At 41.2% G+C, this 24274-nt stretch overlaps 1 protein-coding gene across 3 annotated transcripts in view; it reads left to right on the forward strand.

Annotated features, from left to right (window-relative positions):
• The window catches only part of DYTN (dystrotelin), a 54895-nt gene continuing 30621 nt past the window's right edge, over positions 1-24274 (forward strand). The window contains exons 1-9 of one of the 3 annotated variants that reach the window (XM_054044865.1): positions 1-239; positions 2958-3015; positions 6556-6630; positions 13579-13780; positions 16320-16405; positions 16778-16866; positions 19277-19348; positions 19701-19864; positions 22458-22569. In XM_054044865.1, coding sequence (XP_053900840.1) covers positions 2997-3015; positions 6556-6630; positions 13579-13780; positions 16320-16405; positions 16778-16866; positions 19277-19348; positions 19701-19864; positions 22458-22569 — 819 coding nt within the window. In that variant the 5' untranslated portion in view covers positions 1-239; positions 2958-2996. Of the gene's footprint in view, positions 240-506; positions 588-2957; positions 3016-6555; positions 6631-13578; positions 13781-16319; positions 16406-16777; positions 16867-19276; positions 19349-19700; positions 19865-22457; positions 22570-24274 lie in introns of those variants that run through there. The other 2 variants (XM_054044864.1, XM_054044863.1) reach the window with 2 other exon arrangements.

Genomic DNA, 24274 nt, shown 5'->3' on the forward strand with positions numbered 1-24274 from the left:
GAACAAGGAAGTTCTGTATTTAATCATTCAGAATATTTATTAATTACTCTTCTGTGTTTTGACTGCTGAGACAATGTACGATGTCTTGAGCTGAGCCTTTCCTGTGTATTACCGTGAACAGCATTCATTTAAAAGCAAAATAGTTGTGTCTTGAAATCATCTTTTAACTACTGTAAAACTACTGAACTGCTTCCACAATACCTTGCGACTTCCAGGCCTTTGGTAGGTAATAGAGAAAGGTAAGAACCATTACTGTATTTGAGAAGAGATTGTATTTACAATTACAGCATGAAAATAATTCCCTTCTCCCCCCCAAAAAATATATAAGAAAATGTTTTATATTGCTATGGCTTCTTCAGGGTATTTAAGTACAGAGCACCCTGAATATCTCACCTGACTCAGTTTTGCCTCACTAAAGACTGCAGGATTGGGGCTATTGATCTACTGTAGATATCTTTGCCTTCTAGAATCTTAGTTAGCCTATTTTTTTAAAAAAATGATGCAAGACCCGATTCTGCAAACACTCTTACAAATGAGTAACTTTAATGCATGTGACTATTCCTGCTAGCTTCAATGGAACTACTTATGTGAGTAATGTTACTTATACCTTGCACTTCTATTGTTACTTGTGTTTGCAGGATTAGTCCCTCAGGTTGTAGGAGTTATGTCCTGCATATTCATGATTTATCTTATACTACTATTACTACGTTCGGTTAAGGCCTATTTAATTATTAAATAAAGCATTTAGACTTGTTACTGACCTGCTATACTGTGCATTAAGTATAGTACATCAGATCCTACTGAAATTGCTAAGAGGTGTCAATGCAACAATTAGTTGCTACCTGGATAAATATTACTTTTACCTGTTTAATCTTGCTTACTTTATGTATAGAACAGATATTAACCTTGGGCCAAATCCTGTTCACCTCACGAGTAGTCCCCATTAAAGGCAATCACGATTTAGTTACCTCCCTCTTTAACACACCAAAGTTTATACATTCATAATGTGTGTGGGTGTAATAATGCCTTTAAAACGCTTTGAGCCAAATGCATTGCTGATGCACGTGAATGCAACTCCTTTGATATCGGAGGGCTCAATCCTGCAAGATGCTGAGCACTCTAGCCCAACTCAGCAAAACACATGAGCACGTGTTTCACTATAAGCACCTATATAGTCCCATTTACTTCAACAGTACTACATCTATACTTAACTTTTAGGGTTAAGTGTTTTGGTGCATAAATGTTTTGGTGGATCAGGCTAAAATGTGCAACATTTTGCAGGATCAAGACTTAACAGATTTGCACTCACTGCATAACTTCATTGAAGTCAGTGGAACTGTTACCATTTTTGTTAACACCGAGTTTGCCCCATGTACCTTTATACACAATGTCACCTCTTGCTTTATTTTGTATATCTTTGTCGGGAAAACAAGGTAAGAGATATTTCATGAAGCGGGCTGCGTCTATATAAGTCTACGTCTTATAAGAAAAGTGAGGCAGCCTTTAGGTAACTACACCTTTAATAATGTATTCCCTGATGCACTAGCATGGAACCCCGCTGTTCTGGGGTCCCACTGATTTCCCTGGGACTGCACTAATACATCAGTATACACCTCTGCCCCAATCCTGGGAGGACTTTAGTAAGCAAAGTTATACACCTGCTTAAATACTTTGAGAATTGGGGCTATCAGAGCTAATGGAGAATCAGGCCGATAAACTGTAATAAGGAAGAAAGTCATGGAATAAGGAGAATTTTTAAAAAGTGATATTCCTTTCAAAGCAAGAGTTTTGAAAGAGTCTATAAATGAAGAAACAAAAGTAACTGTAGGTTCCTCTATTTAAAATATTAATATGGGAGTAAGATTGGGACCCAGAGTCACAGCTTTCACACAATAAAATGGGAATCAATACATCTATAATAGACATCATTTTTCAGACTCACTAATAACTATAGGTCATTGAATTTCTATGCTGTGGAATTGGCATATGTACTATCATGTTTATTTGATAAGTAGTGGTCAATGGCTATGAGTGGAAAAATACAATATGATGCAAGTTTGGGTAAGTTTAGCTTTAATGTCATATTTACTATTAATGTTTCAGACCATTTCCAACTCTGTCTAGGTTACTCATTTCATGTTCAATTGAACATGAAGATTTTTCACTGAGCCATACATAATGCTTTTGGAACCTCATAACTGTTCCATTGTGCCCTGTGTTGCTAAAGGTGAGTGCATAGCTAGAAGATAAACTTCACAGGAATTTTGACAGCAGCTAATAACAGAATTTAATTTATTGTATTTCTGACATGTAAGTTGAGAGCAGGGCTTGAAGTCTCCACTAATCTCAATGGAGAATACTTTCTCCAAAAACTATTTTCCAGAGCAGGGGTGAGTTACAGAGGTTAGGTGTATGTATGTTTTCCATTCTACCTTTCCATATTCACCTCTGAAAAGAAATAATAGCACCTTAGTTGAAGAATCTTAGTCCACTTGGAACAATGTAAAAAGTTGAATTATTAAAGCAAGTGCACTTACTAAGTGGCTAGCAGACTTCAAAACATGCTTTCTTCTCTGGTATTATTTAATCTTGAGTGGGTGGTAATGTTGTACATGCACATTGGATCACTGAATAGCAAAGGATCCCATATACCTGCATTTAAATTCCCATTGGTCCTGATTCTTCTCTCACACCAATTTACAATTACTCCTGTTTCACACTGATTGGGAGAGGGAAGTCAGGCCCATTGTCCTCCATTTAATGGAAGTTATGCACATGGAACTGCACCATGAGGGAGTCCATTTTAAAGTAAAAACTTGTTTTATGTAATTTTTATTTAATTTCATCTTGTAAATATACCCAGTAAATGATGCAGATTAAATGATGTCCAGTTTAAAGAGCTTGTACATATCCTGGCTGGGAGCTGGGATTTAATACCATGGTTTGTTTGGTTACAGGAAGTCCAGTGGCATCTGCCTATTATAAGCCTCTCTGTTATGGATCCAGACCAGCAAGGCAAGTATTGTTGTCAAGTGCTTCCCACATTTCACAAGAGATTTCCCAGTGTCCAAACTAGTGAACTTAACTGGAGTTGTTTCATCTTCAGAATCTTTTTGTTATAATGCAGGAGACAAGATTGAATGTTATGGCAGATCAGCCTGTTGCTTTACATCATACAGCCTGGAAAAAGGATTTCCTGGTTGTGTTGTTCTTACAGTATTCCCTGTATTATATATAAAATAGTATCTGTTCTCCTATCTCATCTGCCATTCAAGTCAATAAGATGCAAAACTGCTGGATAATTAGATGTGAGGTGTAAGGAAACAAGGAGGACAAAAATATGTAACAAACCAATGTAATCATAGGACTGTAACGGATCTCGAGAGGTCATCTAGTCCAGTCCCTGCACTCATGGCAGGACTAAGTATTATCTATTCCATTCCTGACAGGTGTTTGTCTAACCTGCTCTTAAAAATCTCCAATGATGGAGATTCCACAACCTCCCTAGGCAATTTAGTCCAGTGCTTAACCACCCTGACAGTCAGGAAGTTTTTCTCAGTGTCCAGCCTAAACTGCCCTTGCTGCAATTTAAGCCCATTGCTTCTTGTCCTATTCTCAGAGTTTAAGAAGAACAACGTTTCTCCCTTCCCTTTGTAACAAACATATATACTTGAAAACTGTTATGTCCCCTCTCATTAATGCAAGTTAATCAGCAAACTATTATAAAAGCAAGAGTTTTACATCAAGGACCATCAATTACTTGGCCTATGCCATTTTCGTGAGTTTTAAAATTGAGGGCTAGCAGCAGCATCTTGGCCAACCTAGTCTAATTGAAGTTCAGGAGGTCCTCAGCCCAGCTTCTGCTGTCTGGTGTAGCCCCAAACTGAATACAATGTATTAATAAACCCTTTTGTTCAGTAATAATTTATTTACTGCCAGGTAACATGGAGAGAAAGTCTACTGTAATATTGGTGCTCTGCGTGCTATTTTTCCTCTTGTTGGTTTTGATTCTCAGGCTCTAAAACCCTCCCAACTATAAATTAATGACTCCCGAGTTGTGTTTTTTTAAAAACCTAGTGGTCTTGGGTACAATTCACCCTGTGCAGAGAGTCAGCACAAGGTCTAGCACCACATAAGGACCATTTAAGCCCCGGACCTTCACAAGGCCTATGCCCCAGTTAAGTCCCATGAAAGAAGTCCATATAGGGCAAATGTGGGATTCAGTGGTGCATAGGCCTCCTGCTGGTTCTCTGCACAGGTGAATTTCACCCCAATTAGATATTTAATTTATATCTTGTAAAATGTCTTCTCATCAATAGTAACTCTGATTGATATGTAACTTGGGCTAATATCTTCTTTACTTGGACACCTTGCAGATTAGTTTTGGAAATGTTAGTTGATTGGTACAGACGAACCTACAAATATGAGCAATCAGTAACCTAATGTTTGTTAAGGATTGACATAAAAGTAAAAAATATGGTGAAATGTTTCCAAAGCAGACGGCTACCAGTGCCCACTGCAAGTGAGCCTGAGAATGTCAGATGATAGCATGAAATTCCCTCATCTCAGGATGCTTCTTGTTCTCCTTCTGTAAATCAGACTTGGGACCTGATCCAAAGCCTATTAAAATCAGTGGGAATCTTTCAGTTGGCTTTAATGTGCTTTGAATCAGGCCCTTGAAGAAAAAAAAAATCACTAGTACTACAAGCCAGCAAAACCAAACTCTTTTTCCATATTGCATTACTTGATGTGGTGCATTATGCTGCATAACTTCTCCAAACAGCAGGCAGCAACATAACCTGACAAAACAAGACTGGACAGATGGCATAGCAGAAACAGGTTTACTTCTATACCATAGGAAGCAACTGAGAACCAGCAGAGTCCATAATGTGCTGACTATTAGCATTAGACTGGCATGTATGTGAGGAACCACAAATTGGTCCATTTCCACAGGAAACAAGTGGAGAGTTTTGTGACCTATTTCTACTCAGTTATGCATGTTTGCAGTTTATCTACACCCTTCATCATCTGTAAGTATTTGCTTCCTATTTGAACTGCAGGGATATATATGGCTTACCGGGAGAAAGGAACAAGCTAATAAGTCCTTTGATAGCTTCTAAAGATACTAGGAGTACTTGTGGCACCTTAGAGACTAACAAATTTATTAGAGCATAAGCTTTCGTGGACTACAGTGGCTGTAGTCCACGAAAGCTTATGCTCTAATAAATTTGTTAGTCTCTAAGGTGCCACAAGTACTCCTGTTCTTCTTTTTGCGGATACAGACTAACACGGCTGCTACTCTGAAATCTAAAGATACTGTATATAAGCATTTTTTTTTAAATACAGAGTTTACGTGTATGTCTGTAAAGCACCAGGAATATTTTTGGCACTGTATAAACAACAGCTCAAGTCATGAAGCCCCTTACTCAGTTCCTACTCAAATGCCCATTGACTTGAACGGAGTGAGTAGAAGTAGTAACGACACAGGATTTAACCCAAGAACTTCAGTGAGATTGCTGACAAATTGTTTGGTTCTAACAGAGCCACAGATGTAAGACCCAAGCATTGTTTTCACAGTATAAAGTACAACTGGTTGAGAAATTGTTTTTCCCTGCAAAAGACTACAAAAATGAAATTGTTTTGGTTTTCATCCATTTTCCTTCAAAGTTTTAGATTTTTGTTGAAGCCAAGTTGTTGGGTTTTTTTTTTTTTTTTTTTTTAAAGTCTGCAAATTTTTCCATTTTGTTGTAAAGCTATTTTCTATCAAAAAAACTATTTCAGTGGACATTTTTGACCAGCTATAGTATAGCATGAGCTCTGTCAGTCTGTAGTACCTCCCCAAAATGGGATCCTCCTGTCTTGTGACTCCAGTGATGACAGGCTAGTCCCTCTAGCATTATTTATGGAGAGAGTCTAAAATAGTGATCAAACTAGTAGGCTAGTCTCTCTTTGAAAGATTCACATCAGGAGAGCACTGTTTTTCTGTACCATGTGTACGCTATACTGTAAAAACAACACTTGGGTCCTACAGTTCTGGAACAGAAACCTATTAACTCCTCTGGGCATTGGCTCTGTTTATGGTGCAGAGTGAGGATGAGCACTGGGCATACCTTTTGCCAAGTTAATAATGAAACAATATTTCTAAAAACAGTGCCCTTTCTTTATCAGTGCAGAGATGCTGTTTCTATAAGAGCCTGTTCAGTTACCCTCACACCTAGCAGGGCTATTGTGTTCCTTGCACTGGGCAAATTTTATGTTAAGACAAACATCTGTGGCCCGCTTAGAATCAAACAATTTTTCAGCTTTAATGCTTCCCCTTGACTATCTCACTGAAGTTCTTGGGATAAATCCTGTGTCCTTAGTCAGTTTTTACTCACTAATTGTAATTGAGTCCAAACTGGGATCAGGTGAGAGCTGGACAGTTTGAGAAACCCTGGTCTCAGAGGTCAGGTCTTTGAAAACTCCTTTCATGTTCTCTTAAGCGTTTCACCATCCCTTCCCTTCATACCATAGATTCTCTTGTGCTAGTTAATATATATTTGTTTTCCTTTACAGAAGCTCTAAATGACATTCAGAATTCTGTCTATAGAACAGCCCTGAAACTACGCTCAGTGCAAACCTTGTGCCAGTGTAAGTAGCTCAAAGGAGTCCTGTGGGAGGAGAATCTGGAAGAGTGCTGGCTCTGAGTTGCAATCATAAATAATACTACTTGCTCTTCTCTAATGCTTTCCATCTGATGATCTCAAAGATTATCATCAACATTAATGAACTAATAAATAATACTTCATACGTGTATTAGCTTCCTTTGAGATTCTCAGTTGAAAGACACTAAATCTCATTATTCCCATTTTACTGATTGAGAAATGGAAGCTCAAAGGGGTTAAATGTCTTGCCCAAAATGACAGCGTAATCAATTCGTTAGGAGCAGAGCTCAGATTCTACCTTTTCTAACAACTAAATGATTTCCCAAAGCCTCACAACACAGATGTGACATGGATAAGTATCATTATCTCCATTTGTGTTATCAAATAAGTACATCTAGAACGGCTCAAAGTATTTTCAGCAGCAAAAAAAATAAAATAAAAAATAAAAGTGGGGTTTCACTTGAAAAGATTTTCTGTAGAAAATTTTGATTTGATTAAACATTTTGTTTGAAAAAATTTCAAAAGGAATGAGAAGATTGAAAATTTCTTTTAAAATTTCTTTTAAAATATCAGGAAAATACCCATTTTTCCCTCACTTTTTTCCTTCTCCACTGGAAAAGCTAAAAATAAGTATTTAATTTGTTTTCACTGTATAATAAAAAAGGTGCCACCCCATCCCCGTTGCTGCAGGCGGCCCTGCCCGCGCTCCACTGCCCCAGCTCCCTCTGCCTAAATACTAGCGGTGACCAGGGCAGCCAAAGATCTGGCCGCCGTGGTCGCTGTCGAAGAAAATGGCGCCCCCCCAAATCCTGGTGCCCTAGACAACCGCCTAGGTCGCCTAAATGGTTGCACCAGCCCTGGGTGTGGGAGAATCCCAGTGACCAGACAAACAGTAACAGTATTCTTACAAAGAGATTGTACCCTGTAGGATGGCAGACTCACCCCAGAAAGAGAAGCAGATGTTCTCCATTTGCCTTGGAGATCAGCTTTGCCCTGCCCACACTTACTATTGAGTAATTGGACACCACAATCAGCTTCAGCTATGGAACCCTGCAGACAACTATGTACAAGAAACTCACAGATTACCACAGTTACCTTCACAGATCCAGTAACTACCCAAAACTTATCTACAGCCAGGCACTCATCAGATACCGCAGAATATGCTCTGAGGAGAAAGTCTGGGATACACACAACAACACAACACACTTAAAACCACTTTTGGCAAACAAAAACTCTCCACCAAAGTAGATTGCATCATGAAATGAGACATCCAAGTACCCCAAGGAAACCTAATTCAATACAGGAAAAAACACCCTCTGACCATCCACACCTAGTTGTCACCTACATCCCCACACTGGAACCCATACAGGGTATCATTACACAATTACAATCCATACTCAATGGGAACTACATCCTGAAAGAAATCTTTCCTGGACCCCCTCTTGTGTCCTTCAAATAACTCCCTCCAACCTCATCATCAGAAGCAAGCTTCCCACAGACCTGGGCACCCCAGACCCTGACAGAATAGATGCAAAACCAGCAGACATATCTCCACTGCTACGATGACCAATACCACGCCCCCCCACCCCCACCAAACACACCTTTCAAGATCCGCCGGTCCTCCACATGCCCATCACAACATATGGTATACCTCATCCTGTGCACCAATGTCCCAACCTCACTACACTCGAGTCAGGGTTCCCTCCCCACTCTGAACTCCAGGGTACAGATGTGGGGACCTGCATGAAAGACCCCCCAAGCTTATTTCTACCAGCTTAGGTTAAAAACTTCCCCAAGGCACGAATTATTCCTTGTCCTTGGACGGTATGCTGCCGCCACCAAGTGAGTTAGACAAAGATTCAGGAAAAGAACCACTTTGAGTTCCTGTTTTCCCCAAAGTATCCCCCCCCCACAAGTCCCCTCAACCCCTTTCCTGGGGAGGCTGGAGAATAATATACCACCCAAATAGGTAAACAAGGTGAGCACAGACCAGACCTTTGGGTTTTTAGGACACTAAAAACCCATCAGGTTCTTAAAAACAGAACTTTATTATAAAGAAAAAGTAAAAGAAGCACCTCTGTAAAATCAGGATGGAAGATAATTTTACAGGGTAGTAAGAGTTAAAACACAAAGATTTCCCCTCTAGGCAAAACTTTAAAGTTACAAAAAACAGGAATAAACCTCCCTCTTAGCATAGGGAAAATCCACAAGCTAGAACAAAAGATAACCTAACGCATTTCATTGCTATTACTTACAATTTGTAATCTTATTTCAGATATGGCTTTAGGAGATGTATTTTTCCTGTCCTGGTCCCTCTCCGTCCCAGAGAGAACAACAAAGAGAGCCAAAACAAAAACCTTCCCCCTCAGATTTGAAAGTATCTTCTCCCCTTATTGGTCCTTTTGGTCAGGTGTCAACCAGTTTATTTGAACTTCTTAACCCTCTACAGGTAAAGGAGGGATTTTATGCTACCCTTAGCTGTGTGTTCATGACAACTCTTGAATGAACTCACATGGGAGGGGGGGGAAAAGAGTGGGGAGAGAAGAAACACCATATCACCCTTGGGCGAACACTTTTCACAAAATGATCACTCTGTAGCTGACCTCTCACTCCTTGTCCTCAAAGGAAACCTGCACAAGACCTTTAGAAGATAAGCCTGGGAGCTTACGTCTGGGGATTGGTCCTACTTTGAGCAGGGGGTTGGACTAGATGACCTCCTGAGGTCCTTTCCAACCCTGATATTCTATGATTCTATAACTCTGCTAGACACTAAAAATCATGGTCTTAATAAAGGCACTGGATTTATGGTTTATTACAGGGGTCGGCAACCTTTCAGAAGTGATGTGCCGAGTCTTCATTTATTCACTCTAATGTAAGGTTTCGTGTGCCAGTAATACATTTTAACGTTTTTAGAAGGTCTATTTCTATAAGTCTATAATATATAACTAAACTCTTGTATGTAAAGTAAGTAAGGTTTTTAAAATGTTTAAGAAGCTTCATTTAAAATTAAATTAAAATGCAGAGCCCCCTGGACCGGTGGCCAAGGCCCGGGCAGTGTGAGTGCTACTGAAAATCAGCTCGTGTGCCGCCTTTGGCACGCATGCCATAGGTTGCTTATCCCTGGTTTATTACAATAATCTATAACCCACTAACCTCCCCCCTTTCTTTTCTCCTATGAGTGAAGAGGTGTTAAAGGACCACTTCACCTTGAGTGGTCCCTTAGAACATGTGTTAACTACATACGCTAAACAATCTGTTGCACCTTGTTTTAAGCTGTGACACTCTGGGTATGTCTATTCTACACTGCATTGTAAACCCAGGGTTTGAACGCCGCCTCAAGCTTAAGCTGCCTTCTGTCTACACACAAATTGTGCTAACCCAGGGCTAGGATTCAAGGTCTTATGACCCCAAGGGAGAGGAGGGTCAGAACCTGAGTCAAACTGGGACCCAGGATTCAAGGCCTATTGCTTTGCAGCATGGACACAGCCCCTCTAGACTCAGATTCTGGGAATCTGCCAAAAGTATTCCACAATCTCACAAACCAACTTTGTCCTCTGGACAGTCAAGCTTTCCCACACTGCATCATGAACAAAGGTAAAGTGGCCATATTTTGGGAGGGCACTAGGAAGTCTGGGATGTGTGTGGCTGGATTTGGGCCTGCATAATACAGTGTAGCGAGGCCCAGTTTGGGACTCGGGGTTCAACAATTCCTAACCTGGGGTTACAGATAACCTAAGGACTGAACATCTACATTTAACAAACCCAAAGACTGCTAACTCAAGTTCTACTAATCCTGGGTTTACATTGCAGTATAGACATATTCTCAGAATACCTTTCCCAGACCTGAAGGAGAGTTCTGTGTAGCTTAAAAGCTTGTCTCTTTCACCAACAGAAATTCATCCAAGGAAAGATATTACCTCTCCGACCTGGTCTCTCTCAGCTCCAACATTGCAAACTACAATGTAAAATGTCAAAGTCAGACATTCAACCCCTATGCTAAACCAGATGGTAACATAACCCCAAATACACTGGCAAATACTATTTGTGAAAAGGGGGTAAGGGGCTGGTCACTCAGTAGCTACTTAGCACAGAGCGTCATAACCATCTCAGCTCTCTAATGGAAAGAGTGGTGAAGGTTGAGGAGCACAGTCAATGCTATTACAGAAAAAGCAGATATGCTATAATGGCAGTAGTAGATAGTTCACTGCATCCGTGAAATTCAAAAGAACTCTCCCTTTAATAGATCTTTGTAAACAGTTCTACTCACTGCCTTAGCATGCCACCACAGGAATCTTTGCCTCTAACAGCCCCGGTTGACCACCATTTTGGTCCACAACTTGCCCTCTAAGTCACATTTAGTCCAGATATCTTCTGGAGTAACAGAAGACCAGCTAGAAGTTCACACATCCCAACAAGAGATCCTTTCAACCCACTAGGGCTACTCCTAAATCCATCATCTGGGCTCAATCCTGAGCCCCACTCTGGACTCAATAGTCCTTGTGATGGAGTTTTTACATCCTTTCCCCAGCTCGTAGGGGAACCCCAATTTCTTCCCACTCCTCCACTGTGGTTTCCAGCCCAGTGGCCTTTTGTTGAGCAACTAGGTTCTTTCCTTTAGATCTGTTTCCCTGGGCCACTTCTTACCTCCACGTCCTAATAGCTTATGGATAATACAGCCTCTCCTCTGGCTCTAAAGCTTCTCCCAAGGTACTCCTAGTTCTTTGTTCCTACCCTGGAACACCAACCCACAAGGCTGCCTCCCTAGACCTTTCTCCTTTTCCAGCTCCACCACAAGGACTAGTTCTGTCTCCAGGGCCCTGCTCAGTCTGTCTTCACCAGGCCCTTCCCAGAGAACAAGAACTCCCCTTTCTCCTGGACCTCCTCCTGTGTCTGTTCTCTCCCTTCTTCAGGTAGTCTCCCTGGCCCTTCCACAGCTGGGATCACTAAGTGTAATGGAGTCCAGATCACTATCAGCTTGGGGTTGTTAACTGCTAAGTCATAGGCTAGATTGGTCACCTTAGAGGGCTGGCCAGACAGACAGTAGAGCTTTTAAAAAAGTTTTGCAAGATAAGGAATCTTTGCATTATTATTACAATATATTACATTGCTAACATAGTGTAAAAGTTGCCAACGATTATGGAACTCCGTATATGTTCTTGTTAAATATCAAAATCTGATGTGTTGCTTAGGAATTGATTTATTGGAAATAGACATAAATCATCAAAAATGCATGGGTGATTTGCAAACAGTATTATTAATACTATTATCATTAACAACCACAAAATAAATAAGACTATAAAGGATCTATTCAGCACTGCTTCTCCAGGCAAAATTCTCACTGAAGTCAGTGGGACTTTTGTCTTAGTAAGGTGTTACTGAGTAGAGTTCTGGGTTTCTTGCTCTCTAATTCTGAATGCAAGCTTAACACAGAGTGGAAGCATATGGAATTGGTTGTCTTTGTGTCACTTTCAGCAAGGTGAATGCCCCAGCATCCTCACCTGAAACAGTCTGTTCCTGAGAAGGTACAAAAATAGCAGTCATTACCTTTAAGGCAAAAGGCAGTATGGCAAGGAAGATTAGCTTGGTGTTACGGCACTAGAAATCTGGGTTCCGTTCCCAGTTCTCTCACAGACTTTCTGTGTGTTGGCAAGTCATGTTGGCTGGGAATTTCAAAATACTGAAGTCATTTGAAAGTCGATAGACCCTCTGTTCCTAAATCACTTAGGTGTTTTCAAAATCCCACCCTTAATCTCTCTGTGCCTTAGTTGCCTTTTCCTAAGAAGGGGTTTTAATACTTTTTTCCTCCCATCCCTGATCCATATAGAGTGTGAACTCTTAGCGGCAAGGACTGTCTCACTGTATGCATGTACTATATCTGGCACTATGGGGCCCTGATCTCAGCTCGAGCCCATTGCATCTACTGTAATAATAAATAATAATCAAAACCAAATTAAGGCTTGGATTTAGTAAAGTAAAATATCCCATAAATATCATTATAGGGGACAGACTAGACCATCACAGGGGTCCCTTTGGGCCTTGTAATCTATGAAAAAAATATTTTCCGATATGTCAGAGTTGTCACAAAATCATTGACAAAATATGACTTTCTAGATGATTTTCAGATCATATGTCCAGTTGGTTCAGTGGATGTTCCCATTTTGGAATCTATTCTCTGATCGATGTATGTGCAGGGCATGCTCATATTAACGGTCTCAGTTGTTGAGTGAACGCCAAGGATATACTCCTGCTGTTCACGTTGGTTTTGTTCATCTCTTCTCCCTTTCCAGTCACTTTCCATGCACTTTTTCCTCTACTTGGATACAGTTAGTTCTATGCTGTTTACTTTGGCTTATGGTCTTTTGGATGTGATCTTAAAAAGATCAGAGTTCTGTCTGCACTCTGTGGACATTAACTATCCCATGGCACTTTTTTATAATAGGGCAGTTACCCCGGTGTTCTTGGCCAAACCATTTCCCATGCTCTTTTATTCTAGCGGACATTGTACGGAAACCTACAGTGAAGGGCAAGGAAGCCTGAAGTCCCACTTAAGCCTTATTTTGAGGTTGTAAGTGGTGCATAGGCTTCGTGTTATCCCTCTGCCCAGGGGTGTTGCATCCCACATACAAAAGTTACATGTGCAGTTTGGATGATTAATTGCATCCTGCACTTTTCCTGTATCACCATTTAAAAACCAGGCCCATGAAACCTCAATTGATCTTTTCCTTCTTTGGACTCTCAGAATATTAGCTGAATATGAAAACCCAGCACAAGAGCCCTTGCAGGGTATTTCCCCATTCAGTTTTATACCAAGTATTGTAAGAGTCTTTGCTTTCCAGACAGGTTTTAGTTATGCATTTTCAATTAAGAAATGTTCTGCTTCCATTTACGATAAAGATATAGGGATTGACTAATTTCTCCCATTGTTTTCCCACAGTGGGTTTGACTGATGTCTCCCTGATTCAGCACATCCTGCCGAGCCACCAGTGTCAGAGGGAGAAGCAGAGCTCCCTGACAACACAGCAGCTATCACAGTTGCTGAAGGCGCTATTCCAGAATGCCAGATTAGATAAACCAGGCCAGGTAGATCCACAAGCCCCTGAGCTCACCCAGAACCTGCTAACTGCCATGTATGACAGGTGAGAGCAAGTGCACCAGTGACTTCATCATCACTATAGTAACACCCATTTCCATCCCCTCCTGCTTTTACATGCCATTTCAGTAAGTGCCCCCCCCGCCGCTCAGAAGGCATGTGTTATTTAAATTACACATAGTCAGAGGGGTTCATCTTCAGATCTGGATTAAGTTTAGGCTAAAGTTTGAGGCTCAGGTCAAAGCTCAAATCAGGGCTAAGGTTCAGGTCAGATAGCACCAAAATCTTGCAGACTTGTTCTCATGAGCTTTCAGGCCAACTTGGTGGAAATCTCACGAACTATGCTGCTTTTGCAAAATTTATGCCATTTTGAATCAACCCCCTTGATGGCAATCTCAGCCAAGGGGCTAGGGACTGAAAGTGCGGGGAAGGTGAATGACCTCTTCAACCTTAGAAGCAGTGCTTCCAGGTGAGGGTTGAGGCATGTTGGCAGAGCAGTGCAGGGAAGCTTGCATGATGGCATCCCATTCTACAGCTATTCAGTCTGATAGAGTAATTCAGTCTCCAGATCTGGTGAGCTTCACCCACCAATCCCAGTTATCAAATATAATGAGCACTAAGTTCACAAACAACAACAAAAATGGGAAATGTACAAGTGGGTTTTGTTGGTAAGAACAAGACTTGGAGAAACTTTGTTGTTGTGTGAACAACCTCACTCATGCTACAAAAGAACAGTAATTATGTACAACAAGGGTTGAATCTATGGTGGCTTCCCATGCCCTGAAAAAAAATGTAGTGCTAGGTTACACGGCATGAACTGTGAATGCTCTGTGTAGCTCTGACCTGAGAAACCAAGAGATGATGAATTGGAAAGGTGTATGAACCTGATTTGCTGTTGAACAATGCAGTGGATAAACCCCTTCACTGAACTGAAAAGAAATGCCCAAACTAGGGAGACAAGCAGAGAGAGTGCGTGCTGACAGCAGCGGCTCATTAGGCAGTGAAAGGGTGGTGCTGACAGCTGGGTTTTTACTAACAAGGAAGCCACAAAGATGAACTAGTTTTAATCATGGTGGGAAATTTTTGCAAAATTTCACTAGTGAACACAAGGCTTATCAGACAGTTTTGCCAAAATTCATTTGAACCTACTCAGTCGTTCAGTTTCACCCTTTGCTAGCCCCTGCGTTACTATCCATCATTCTCCAGTTTAAAAAGTCTGTCATCCATTCATAAGCAGAATCAATCAGGAACAAAAGAAAAAAGTTAAATTCATTGTTTAATTTATTCACAACGGATGGAACTTACCCCGCACAAAGAGCAAGAACAAAACCTATGTACCACTTAAGCCCTCCAAAGCAGAACTTAAGTCATTCATTGTACTTTTACTATCCCCCTTGACTTTCCCGTAATGAATAAGTTGATCTTCTGTTTGCAATTCCATGTGATGAACAGCTTACAGAAATCACTTGAAGGTTAAATATAAACTAGAGTATTTTGGAACAAAACGAGAAATATCAGGAGTATTTTCTATGCTTCATACTCTAAGTACGTACAACCCAAGGGAAATTGAATAGAAGAATCTCCATTATAGGACTGACTTGGTCCCTTTTTTCAAGCCATTTTCTGACTTCCCAAGGCCGGGCATCATTGTCGTCTTGCTGGATATCTGATTTTGCCAGTGACTTTCACTGTAGGAAAAGCTTCACGTGTCATTTTGTTTTCTTCCAGTGATTGTTTTACTTCCATCTATAGTTTTTTCCACTATCTGAAGCTAAAACATTTTTTCCTAAAAGGTTCTGGTATGTCCCTCTTGTGTAGCCATGTGTTAGTTTATTTGTACGCCTGCTGAGAACATCACAAAGGCTTTTCTGTGAACAGTAGGAGCTTGCTCTTCCCTGTTTTCAGGTTTTAAAAAAATATATCTATATTAACTGTCCACCTTGCAAACTGCAGTTGAGCTAAAAATTAAGCTGGGTCCTTTCTGGCCTGCACTTCAACAGTTAGAGCTTATGCCCTGATCCTGCCTATCCGTAAACCTATCAAGCGTCCCAATGAAGTCAGTGAGGATCTGCTCAGTCACTGGGATCTGCCCACACAGAGCCCACTACTGGGCTGGGGACCAAGTTAATTCTTTTGATGATACATAAAACATAGTAGAACCCAGCTTTCTCTCCCACAGCTGTACTGGCTCCACAGGAGTCAGAGATAGTAAAAACTTAGGGAGGGAGTTCAGTGACATGAAGCAGGTCTATTGAGTAAAAAAAATGCCATTTTATAGGGTACCTTTCAGAACAGAATCACATTTTAACACAGGGTTTCAGATGGGACATAATCTTGTTACAGTTTGTGATATCACAGTGTAAAATCCAACGCTAAAATCTACTTAGATTGTAATCTTTTTGTTTTGTGTTTGTACAGAGCCTGGCACAGTGGCACATTTTTGATATAAATAATATGGTATATCAAAGCATGTACATAAGAATCCAGGTCCTTTTATATGAGGTTGTCTTCCAATATAACAATGGTTTTTGCACGAGTAGCTTTAGCTTTCACATTCCTAGCTTTATTTTTTAATCTTTTTCTAGGACTGGAACAGGTTTTATCAAAGCCAGATCGGCCGCAGCTGCCCTAATTGCTCTCTCAGGAGACAGTCTGCTTACTAAATACAAAGGTGGGAAAAACAGACCTGTACACACTACTTAAGGTACTATGTACTGAGTGTTGACCAAATCTCCAATCTATTTTATTTCTACATAAAAAGAAAACAGGGTCCAAGTGTGCACAAATGTAAGTACATGGGACCAAAATCTGTGGCTTTATTGTAGGAAAAAGGTTGATGAAGAAGAGTAATATCCAACCACCCTTTGTGTAAGCATCTCAGAACAAGTCACAGACAATATGATAGTGGTAATTGCTTTCTTGGTAGTGGTGTATTGATGAGACATCCAAGTGTTGCCATGGCAGCTCTGGTTGGAAAGAAGTTACATTGAGAATCTTCAGGCTCTGCCAGGATTGTAAAGCTGTCTTCTCTGGTCCTTTGCAGCTTTGTTTCAACTCTATGCTGACCCCAATGGGAGGGGGACTCTGATCACTCGGAGTGCCGTGAGGAGTCTGCTGACAGACTTACATCAGGTGATATCACTGCTACTCTACACATGGAATGGCTAAGTGTAGTAAAGTGGTTGTAAAAGGGCTAACTAGGTTACCCCAAATATTATGGGATGGAGCCTTGCTCCACCCTTCCCTTACTTCCTCTTTTGTAAGGTGGGAGGCTTTCCCTCACTCTGTTGTGCTACAGGTGAATAAAGCAGCAAGTTCCCAGCCTGCAGCACTGTGAGTAGAGAGTTTGTTTTGTTGAACTGAGCAGTCCCTTTACAAAACTGAAGTCATTGGGGCTCCATGTAAGCACAGGGATCTGCCATGTAGACCAGTTGTTGGACCAGGGCTTCAGTGTCAAATCCTGTTGTCTTCACTCAGTCAAAATTCCCATTGATATCAGTGCCTCTGCAGCTTGAGTTTTGGCTAACTTTATGGTAGCCAGATCCTGTAAGTAGTTCCAAGAGCATGGAATTGCACCTATGCAGAATCCTGTTGTTGTCAAAAGGGGCTCCAGCTGCTTGCTGGGTCCAGGCCATAGCTACTTAGATTGTAAGCTCCTTGGGGGAAGGGAGGAGGAGGTTTTGGGACAAATTGATAAACTAAACAGTAATAAGTCACCAGGACCAGATGGTGTTCACCCAAGAGTTCTGAAGGAATGCAAATGTGAAATTGCAGAACTACTAACTGACTTCAGTACCGGGCAAACTGGTTGAAACTATAGTAAAGAACAAAATTGTCAAACACATAGATTAACATAATTTGTTGGGGAAGAGATTTGTTGGGGATATAGTGTATTTAGATTTTCAGAAAGCCTTTGACAAGGTCCCTCACTAAAGGCTCTGAAGCAAAGTACGCTGTCATTGGATAAGAGGGAAGGTCCTCTCGTGGATCAGTAACTGGTTAAAAGATAGGAAACAAAGGGTAGGAATAAATGGTCAGTTTTCAAAACGGAGAGAGGTAAATAGTGGTGTCCCCCACGGCTCTGTACTGGGCCCAGTCCTATTCAGTATATTCATAAATGATCTGGAAAAAGAGGTAAATAATGAGGTGGCAAAATTTGCAGATGATACAAAATTGCTGAAGATAGTTGAGTCCCAGGCCAACTGCGAAGAGCTACAAAAGAATCTCTCAAAACTGGGTGACTGGGCAACAAAATGGCAGATGAAATTCAATGTTGATAAATGCAAAGTAATGCACATTGGAAAACATAATCCCAACTATACATATAAAATGATGGGTTCTACATTGGCTGCTACCACTCAAGAAAGATCTCTGAGAACATCCACTCAATGTGCAGCAGCAAAAAAGCAAACATTGTTGGGAATCAGTAAGAAAGGGATAGATAATAAGGCAGAAAATATCATATTGCCTCTATATAAATCCATGGTACGCCCACATCTTGAATTCTGCATGCAGATGTGGTTGCCCCATCTCAAAAAAGATATAGTGGAATTGAAAAATGTTCAGAAAAGGGCAACAAAAATGATTAGGGGAATGGAACAGCTGCCATATGAGGAGAGATTAATAAGACTGGGACTTTTCACCTTGAAAAAGAGACGACTAATGGGGGACGGGGTATGATAGAGGTCTATAAAATCATGACTGGTGTGGAGAAAGTAAATAAGGAAGTGTTATTTACTCCTTCTCATAACACAAGAACTAGGGGTCACCCAATGAAATTAATAGGCAGCAGGTTTAAAACAAACAAAAGGAAGTATTTTTTCCCCACACAATGCACAGTCAACCTATGGAACTCCTTGCCAGAGGATATTGTGAAGGCCAAGACTATAACAGGGTTCAAACATGAACTAGATAAGTTCATGGAGAATAGGTCCATCAATAGCTATTAGCCAGGATGGACAGGAATGGTGTCCTGTGCCAGTATGGCCATTCTTATGTTTAGGGGACCTTCTTTTTGTTGTGTTTGTCCAGGGCCTAGCATAATGGGGTCTTGGTCCATGACTGGGGCTCCTATGGGGCTATGATAATACAAATAATAAACAGCAGCAGCAGACAGGCATTACTCATTGGCATGGCTCTGAGAATGGCCTTCAAGAAGCTCTCAGCCAGGAGACGCTATGAGGTGTGGAGGTTAAGGTGGGAGTTTTCTCACTTCACTGTGTTTAGGAAAACATGGAATAAGTCTATGCTGGGGGAAAAAAAAGTCTGTCCCACTACTGGGTTCAGTGCTTTAGCCCGACAGCACAATCTGTTGATTCATATCTAATTACTGGGCCAGAGACATCATTCTGACACATAGTCAGGTTTGGAATTACACTGGTGTCATGTGTGTAAATTTAAACAGTCTTTTCCCCACCATAAGAAGTAAATGGCTTTTCCTTTGACACTTCACCATCTGTGCTGTCACTACATTGGTATAGCCTGGTGGTGATAGCTGTCTTATCATGGTGGTTCTGAACAGCTGTCTGTCTTCCTGATGTAGATCCCAGCCATTGTGGGAGAAAGCTGTGCTCCTTCTTGTGTGGAAATTGCTATTCGAAGCTGCTTCCATGGGGTGAGTAGAATTCAGATGACCTTGGGAAGTGACCATGAATGTTGCTGACTGATTGAAATTGCCAGTGTATCACATTACAGCAATTAAAGTTACCTCATTTTAAGGGACAAGCTTGCTTCCTAGTTCCACATGGTAAACATCTGACACCAATAAAGAAGAATACTCAGTAAGGTACTAGCATGGACCCCTGTACTCATGTGGAGACCCTTTGAAGCCAGTGGTCTTCTACATGTGTGGAGGAGTCTGTGCTAGCATATCCTGTCTAGGATCAGGGCTTATATTATGAGGTGTGACAGAGGCAATAGTTCTATTTAAGTAAGTGATTGAACCTGAGATTGATATTCTTTTCCAGGTTCTGAACTCAGCAATCGGTGAAGAGAAATTCCTATCTTGGCTACAATCTGAACCTGGCCTTCTCCTGTGGCTTCCTACCTGTTATAGATTATCAGCCACTGAAATGGTTATGCATCACGTTAGATGTAGCATCTGTAAGAATTTCCCCATTACTGGACTAAGGTACAGCATACTTACTATAAAGTATTATTTGTAGTGTGTACAGATCAGCACCCCATTGTGCTAGGCATTTTACATGGACGTAGTGAGAGATAGTTGCAGCCTCAAAGAGCTTACAGTATAATTGGATAAGACAGATGGGGAAATAGAGGCACAGAGAGGGAAAGTGACATGCCTGAGATCACCAGCAGGCCAGTAGCAGAGCTGGGTATAGAACTCAGGTTTCCTGAGCCTTGGGCCACTACCCTGGCCATTATGCAATGCTGCCTTGTAGCAAAACTTAACAACAACATCTACTTCCTGAGCAAATGCAAGAAACAAATCATTATCCCCAGAGGTCTCACCATCTGTAACCCTCAGAACATTGCATACAACAGTTACCTCACCCACGTGGTCTCTGTAATATCCTGGGACTGACCCGGCTACAACTACACTGCATACATTGTAGCCATGGTGTCTTTTTGTTATTAAATCTTGTTTTGCCTTCTCCAGTTGGTTAGCTACAATATCCGTTACATCAGCGGTTCTCAAACTGTGGGTCAGGACTGCTTACACTATGCATCCGAAGAAGTGGGCTGTAGTCCACGAAAGCTTATGCTCTAATAAATTTGTTAGTCTCTAAGGTGCCACAAGTACTCCTGTTCTTTTTACACTTGCTGGGGCTCGGGGCCCAAGCCAAAGCCTGAAGGATTCAGCCCTGGGTGGCAGGGCTCAGGTTTCAGTCCCTCCTCCTGGGGTCGTGTAGTAATTTTTGTTGTCAGAAGGGGATTGCAGTGCCATGAAGTTTGAGAACCTCTGCTTTACATCCATGCAACTAAAAAAATACCTCAGAGTATTATAAGAATGCTACCAGGTAGCTAGGGCCCAAAATAAAAAGCAAATATCAAAAGCTTAATATTAATATAAATGTTTTCATGAAACTAGATCATGATCTGGTTTTGAATATCCTCCGGCAGTGTTTGCCTAGATCCATTTTACAAAGCTCCTCTAGTCTCAAGAGCTTTACAAGTATTCAAAGTCCAGTGAGGGCTACACAGGGAGCACTCCGTTCTCCATCCTCGTCTAGCTGTAATCAAGGCCTCTAGTTTTGAGTTCGGTATCTCACACCTGGTTTAATAATAGTGGAACAGGGCTCAGAGTACTGCCTTGTTAAACTGTGTGAATAACTGCTTTTTCAGTTCAGTGGCTGAACTAAATCATGGTGGGGAAAATTGTTTTGAGTTGACTCCATTCAAAAACAATTTTCAGCAAACCAAAACAAAAAAATTAAACTTTTACATTTTGGGTTAAATGAAACATTTCCTTTAGGTTTTTTTTTTTTTTTGGGGGGGGGGGGGGGTGGGGTCACCTTTTTTAAAATAAAATTGCTGTAAAATTTGAAACAAAGGCTTTTTGAGTTGAAAAATCATAACATTTCAAAAATCTTGAAATAAGTGTTTCAGATTCTGATTTTTTTAATGAAACAATTGGACCCTAATCTCAAAAAGTTTCAGTTGACTCAAGTCTGCATTTTTAATTGAAAAAAGTTTCAGCTGAAAAGCTTTACCCTGCTCTATTGCCTGGTCTCCAGCAAACCAGGAGTTAACTCCAGCTTATCTTTCCCCACCTCTTGGACAGGTGCTGTGGGAAGGGTGAAGGGGGGATGTCTGAGAGAAGGCAGGACTAGGCGAGATGACAGTGATGAACCCAGGACAGGGAGTTTTACTATTACACTTTTGTGGCAATCTTAACTTGCATTATTGACTTTTAAGTTTTTTCAATGTCATAGGTCCCACTTTGCTCTGATGCCCCAGAATTCAGCATGCTGGGATGTTACAGCCCACAATGGACTGAATATAGAGATAAACTGAAGCATGTGAAATACGAGGATACAGCAACAGTACCAAAAATGGCATCATTGGCAACTATTGCTCCACTATACGAAATTCAGTGCATCAGTTATTAGCTATAAAAATAAAGCTGTTCTAAGTATTAGAACATTGTCAGCTGAACAATTACTCATTTTGATGATGAACTCCTTGGCTGTCCCCTAGCTGGGGGAATCATTACTACATTGATAGTGTCATCAGAAAAGCTAGGTTTTTTGATTAACCAATTTTTCAATGAAAAATGCCAAATTTGATGACCAGGGTTGATTTCAACAAAGTGTCCAACTTCAAAACATTTTTGGAAAAGAAAACTGACATTTTAAAACCAGAAAGTTTCAGTTTTGAGTCAAAACAACTTTTTTGTTTCAAAGTTTCAGTAAATTTAGTCTAAAAGGTCAAAAAAACCCAACCGAAAATAAAAAAAGGTCACAAATAAAAAAAACCAAAACATTTCAAAATTATCAAAATGAAATGTTTCACTTGACCCAAACCAAAATATTTTTTAAATTTTCAGTTTGTGAACATTCAAGATTTTGACTATTCATCCTTATTTAGGACAGAAAGATTTTCAATATCTCAAATTTTCTTGGACCAGGAAAACTGTTGCCTGCCCACCTCTGTCTATATCATCAAACATTCATGGGTGCTGATTTCCAAGATCCCAATTCACTTGTATGAAGTTGCCAGTCCTTGGAGGTTAATCTTATCCTTTCTGTTTTCCCTGACAGGTATCGCTGTCTGAAGTGCCTGAATTTTGATCTTTGCCAAGTCTGCTTCTTCACTGAGCGTCAGAGCAAACCACACAAGAGGTCACATCCTGTGATGGAGTACTGTGTGAAGGTACCATCCCATTTTACTGACTCATCTGCTTGCTTGGCCTATTGGTGTGGATAGGTAGGCTCTTGGCTATGATGATTAGAAAGAGAGAGAGAGAGAGAGCGAGCGCGCACGTGTGTGTGTGTGTGTGTGAGAGAGATCACCCCCATAAAATATATCTGCACCCGTTGCCAAGCAATGTTAGGTGAGCAAAAGAAGAAAGTGGGGTTTTAAGTTTAGAATTTTCACTCTGCTTTGAGATAAAGACACATTCTAGTCACATGGGACAGTGAGGAGTAAATCCTGCTCCCTCCTGTGTGTGTGGTATGTCAGGTCACCACCCCCAGACATCTGACATCCCATTTTTGGATCTGTGGAAGGGGCCCTCCATGGCACCAGAGTTGTGTGTGTGCAGACTGGCTGGGGAGGTGGTAGGAAGGAAGGGAGCTTGGCATATGGCTGGAGGAGACATGCAATATTCCCCCTCCCTTCCACCCCACCCTGTGTCCATTCAGGAGCTAATTCAGTGTAAAGCTGTGTGAAATCCTCTGTAAAGCTTCTTCTAGTTGGTTTACCAAGCTTTGTGAGGAGGCCCCAGGGGCAGTGTGCTTGAAAGGAGAATTCCTTTTTTATCATGGCTTCACCTAGCAGTGTGGAGGCACAGACACCAACTGAGATCAACCCTCAGTTACAGGAGGTCCAGGGCCCCCTGGGGGGCCATGAGCAGGTTTCAGGTGGTCCGCCAAGCAGGGCCACTGTTAGACTCACTGGGGCTCAGGGCAGAAAGCTGAAGCCCCACTGCATGGGGCTGAAGCCCGGGTCTCTGAGCCCTGCCACTTGGGGCTGAAGGCGCAGCCTGAGCAATTTAGCTTTGCAGGGGCCCCTGTGGCATGAGGCCCCAGGCAATTGCCCTGCTTGCTATCCCCTAATACAGGCCCAGGCTTTTCTATGCAGAAAACAAGTTGTTGCGGCACAGGTGGGCCATGGAGTTTTTATAGCATGTTGCAGGGGAGGGACTCAGAAAGAAAAAGGTTGAGAACCCCTGCTTTACATTGGCCTGGGGCGTATAGAAAGATAATGTTTACAATGTCAATGCTGTTTTTCTTTACCACAGTGACACCTTGTGGTAGTTTATCATCAGTGTAAGAAATGAGTAGAAGGTACAGTGGTTACATTATTTTTTCCTGTTTCCTCTTTCACAATTCCCCATGTAGATGCACTAGGTGCATAATGAGCATCAACTAGGGAAGAGCAACTAAAGTTAGCCAAAAGAAGAACAGGAGTACTTGTGGCACCTTAGAGACTAACAAATTTATTAGAGCATAAGCTTTCGTGGACTACAGCCCACTTCTTCGGATGCATATAGAATGGAACATATAATGAGGAGATATATATACACACATACAGAGAGCATAAACAGGTGGGAGTTGTCTTACTAACTCTGAGAGGCCAATTAATTAAGAGAAAAAGAAAAAAAACTTTTGAAGTGATAATCAAGCTAGCCGAGTACAGACAGTGTGATAAGAAGTGTGAGAGTACTTACAAGGGGAGATAGTCAACGTTTGTAATGGCTCAGCCATTCCCAGTCCTTATTCAAACCGGAGTTGATTGTGTCTAGTTTGCATATCAATTCTAGCTCTGCAGTCTCTTAGCCAGCATCCACAAAAGTCTGGAGTAACATTTGCTTTCTTGTGGGTGGAGGGGAGAAGATAGCATCACTCAGCTTTAT

This window comes from Malaclemys terrapin, chromosome 11, assembly GCF_027887155.1.
Source record: "Malaclemys terrapin pileata isolate rMalTer1 chromosome 11, rMalTer1.hap1, whole genome shotgun sequence".
NCBI classification, from domain to species: Eukaryota; Metazoa; Chordata; order Testudines; family Emydidae; genus Malaclemys; species Malaclemys terrapin.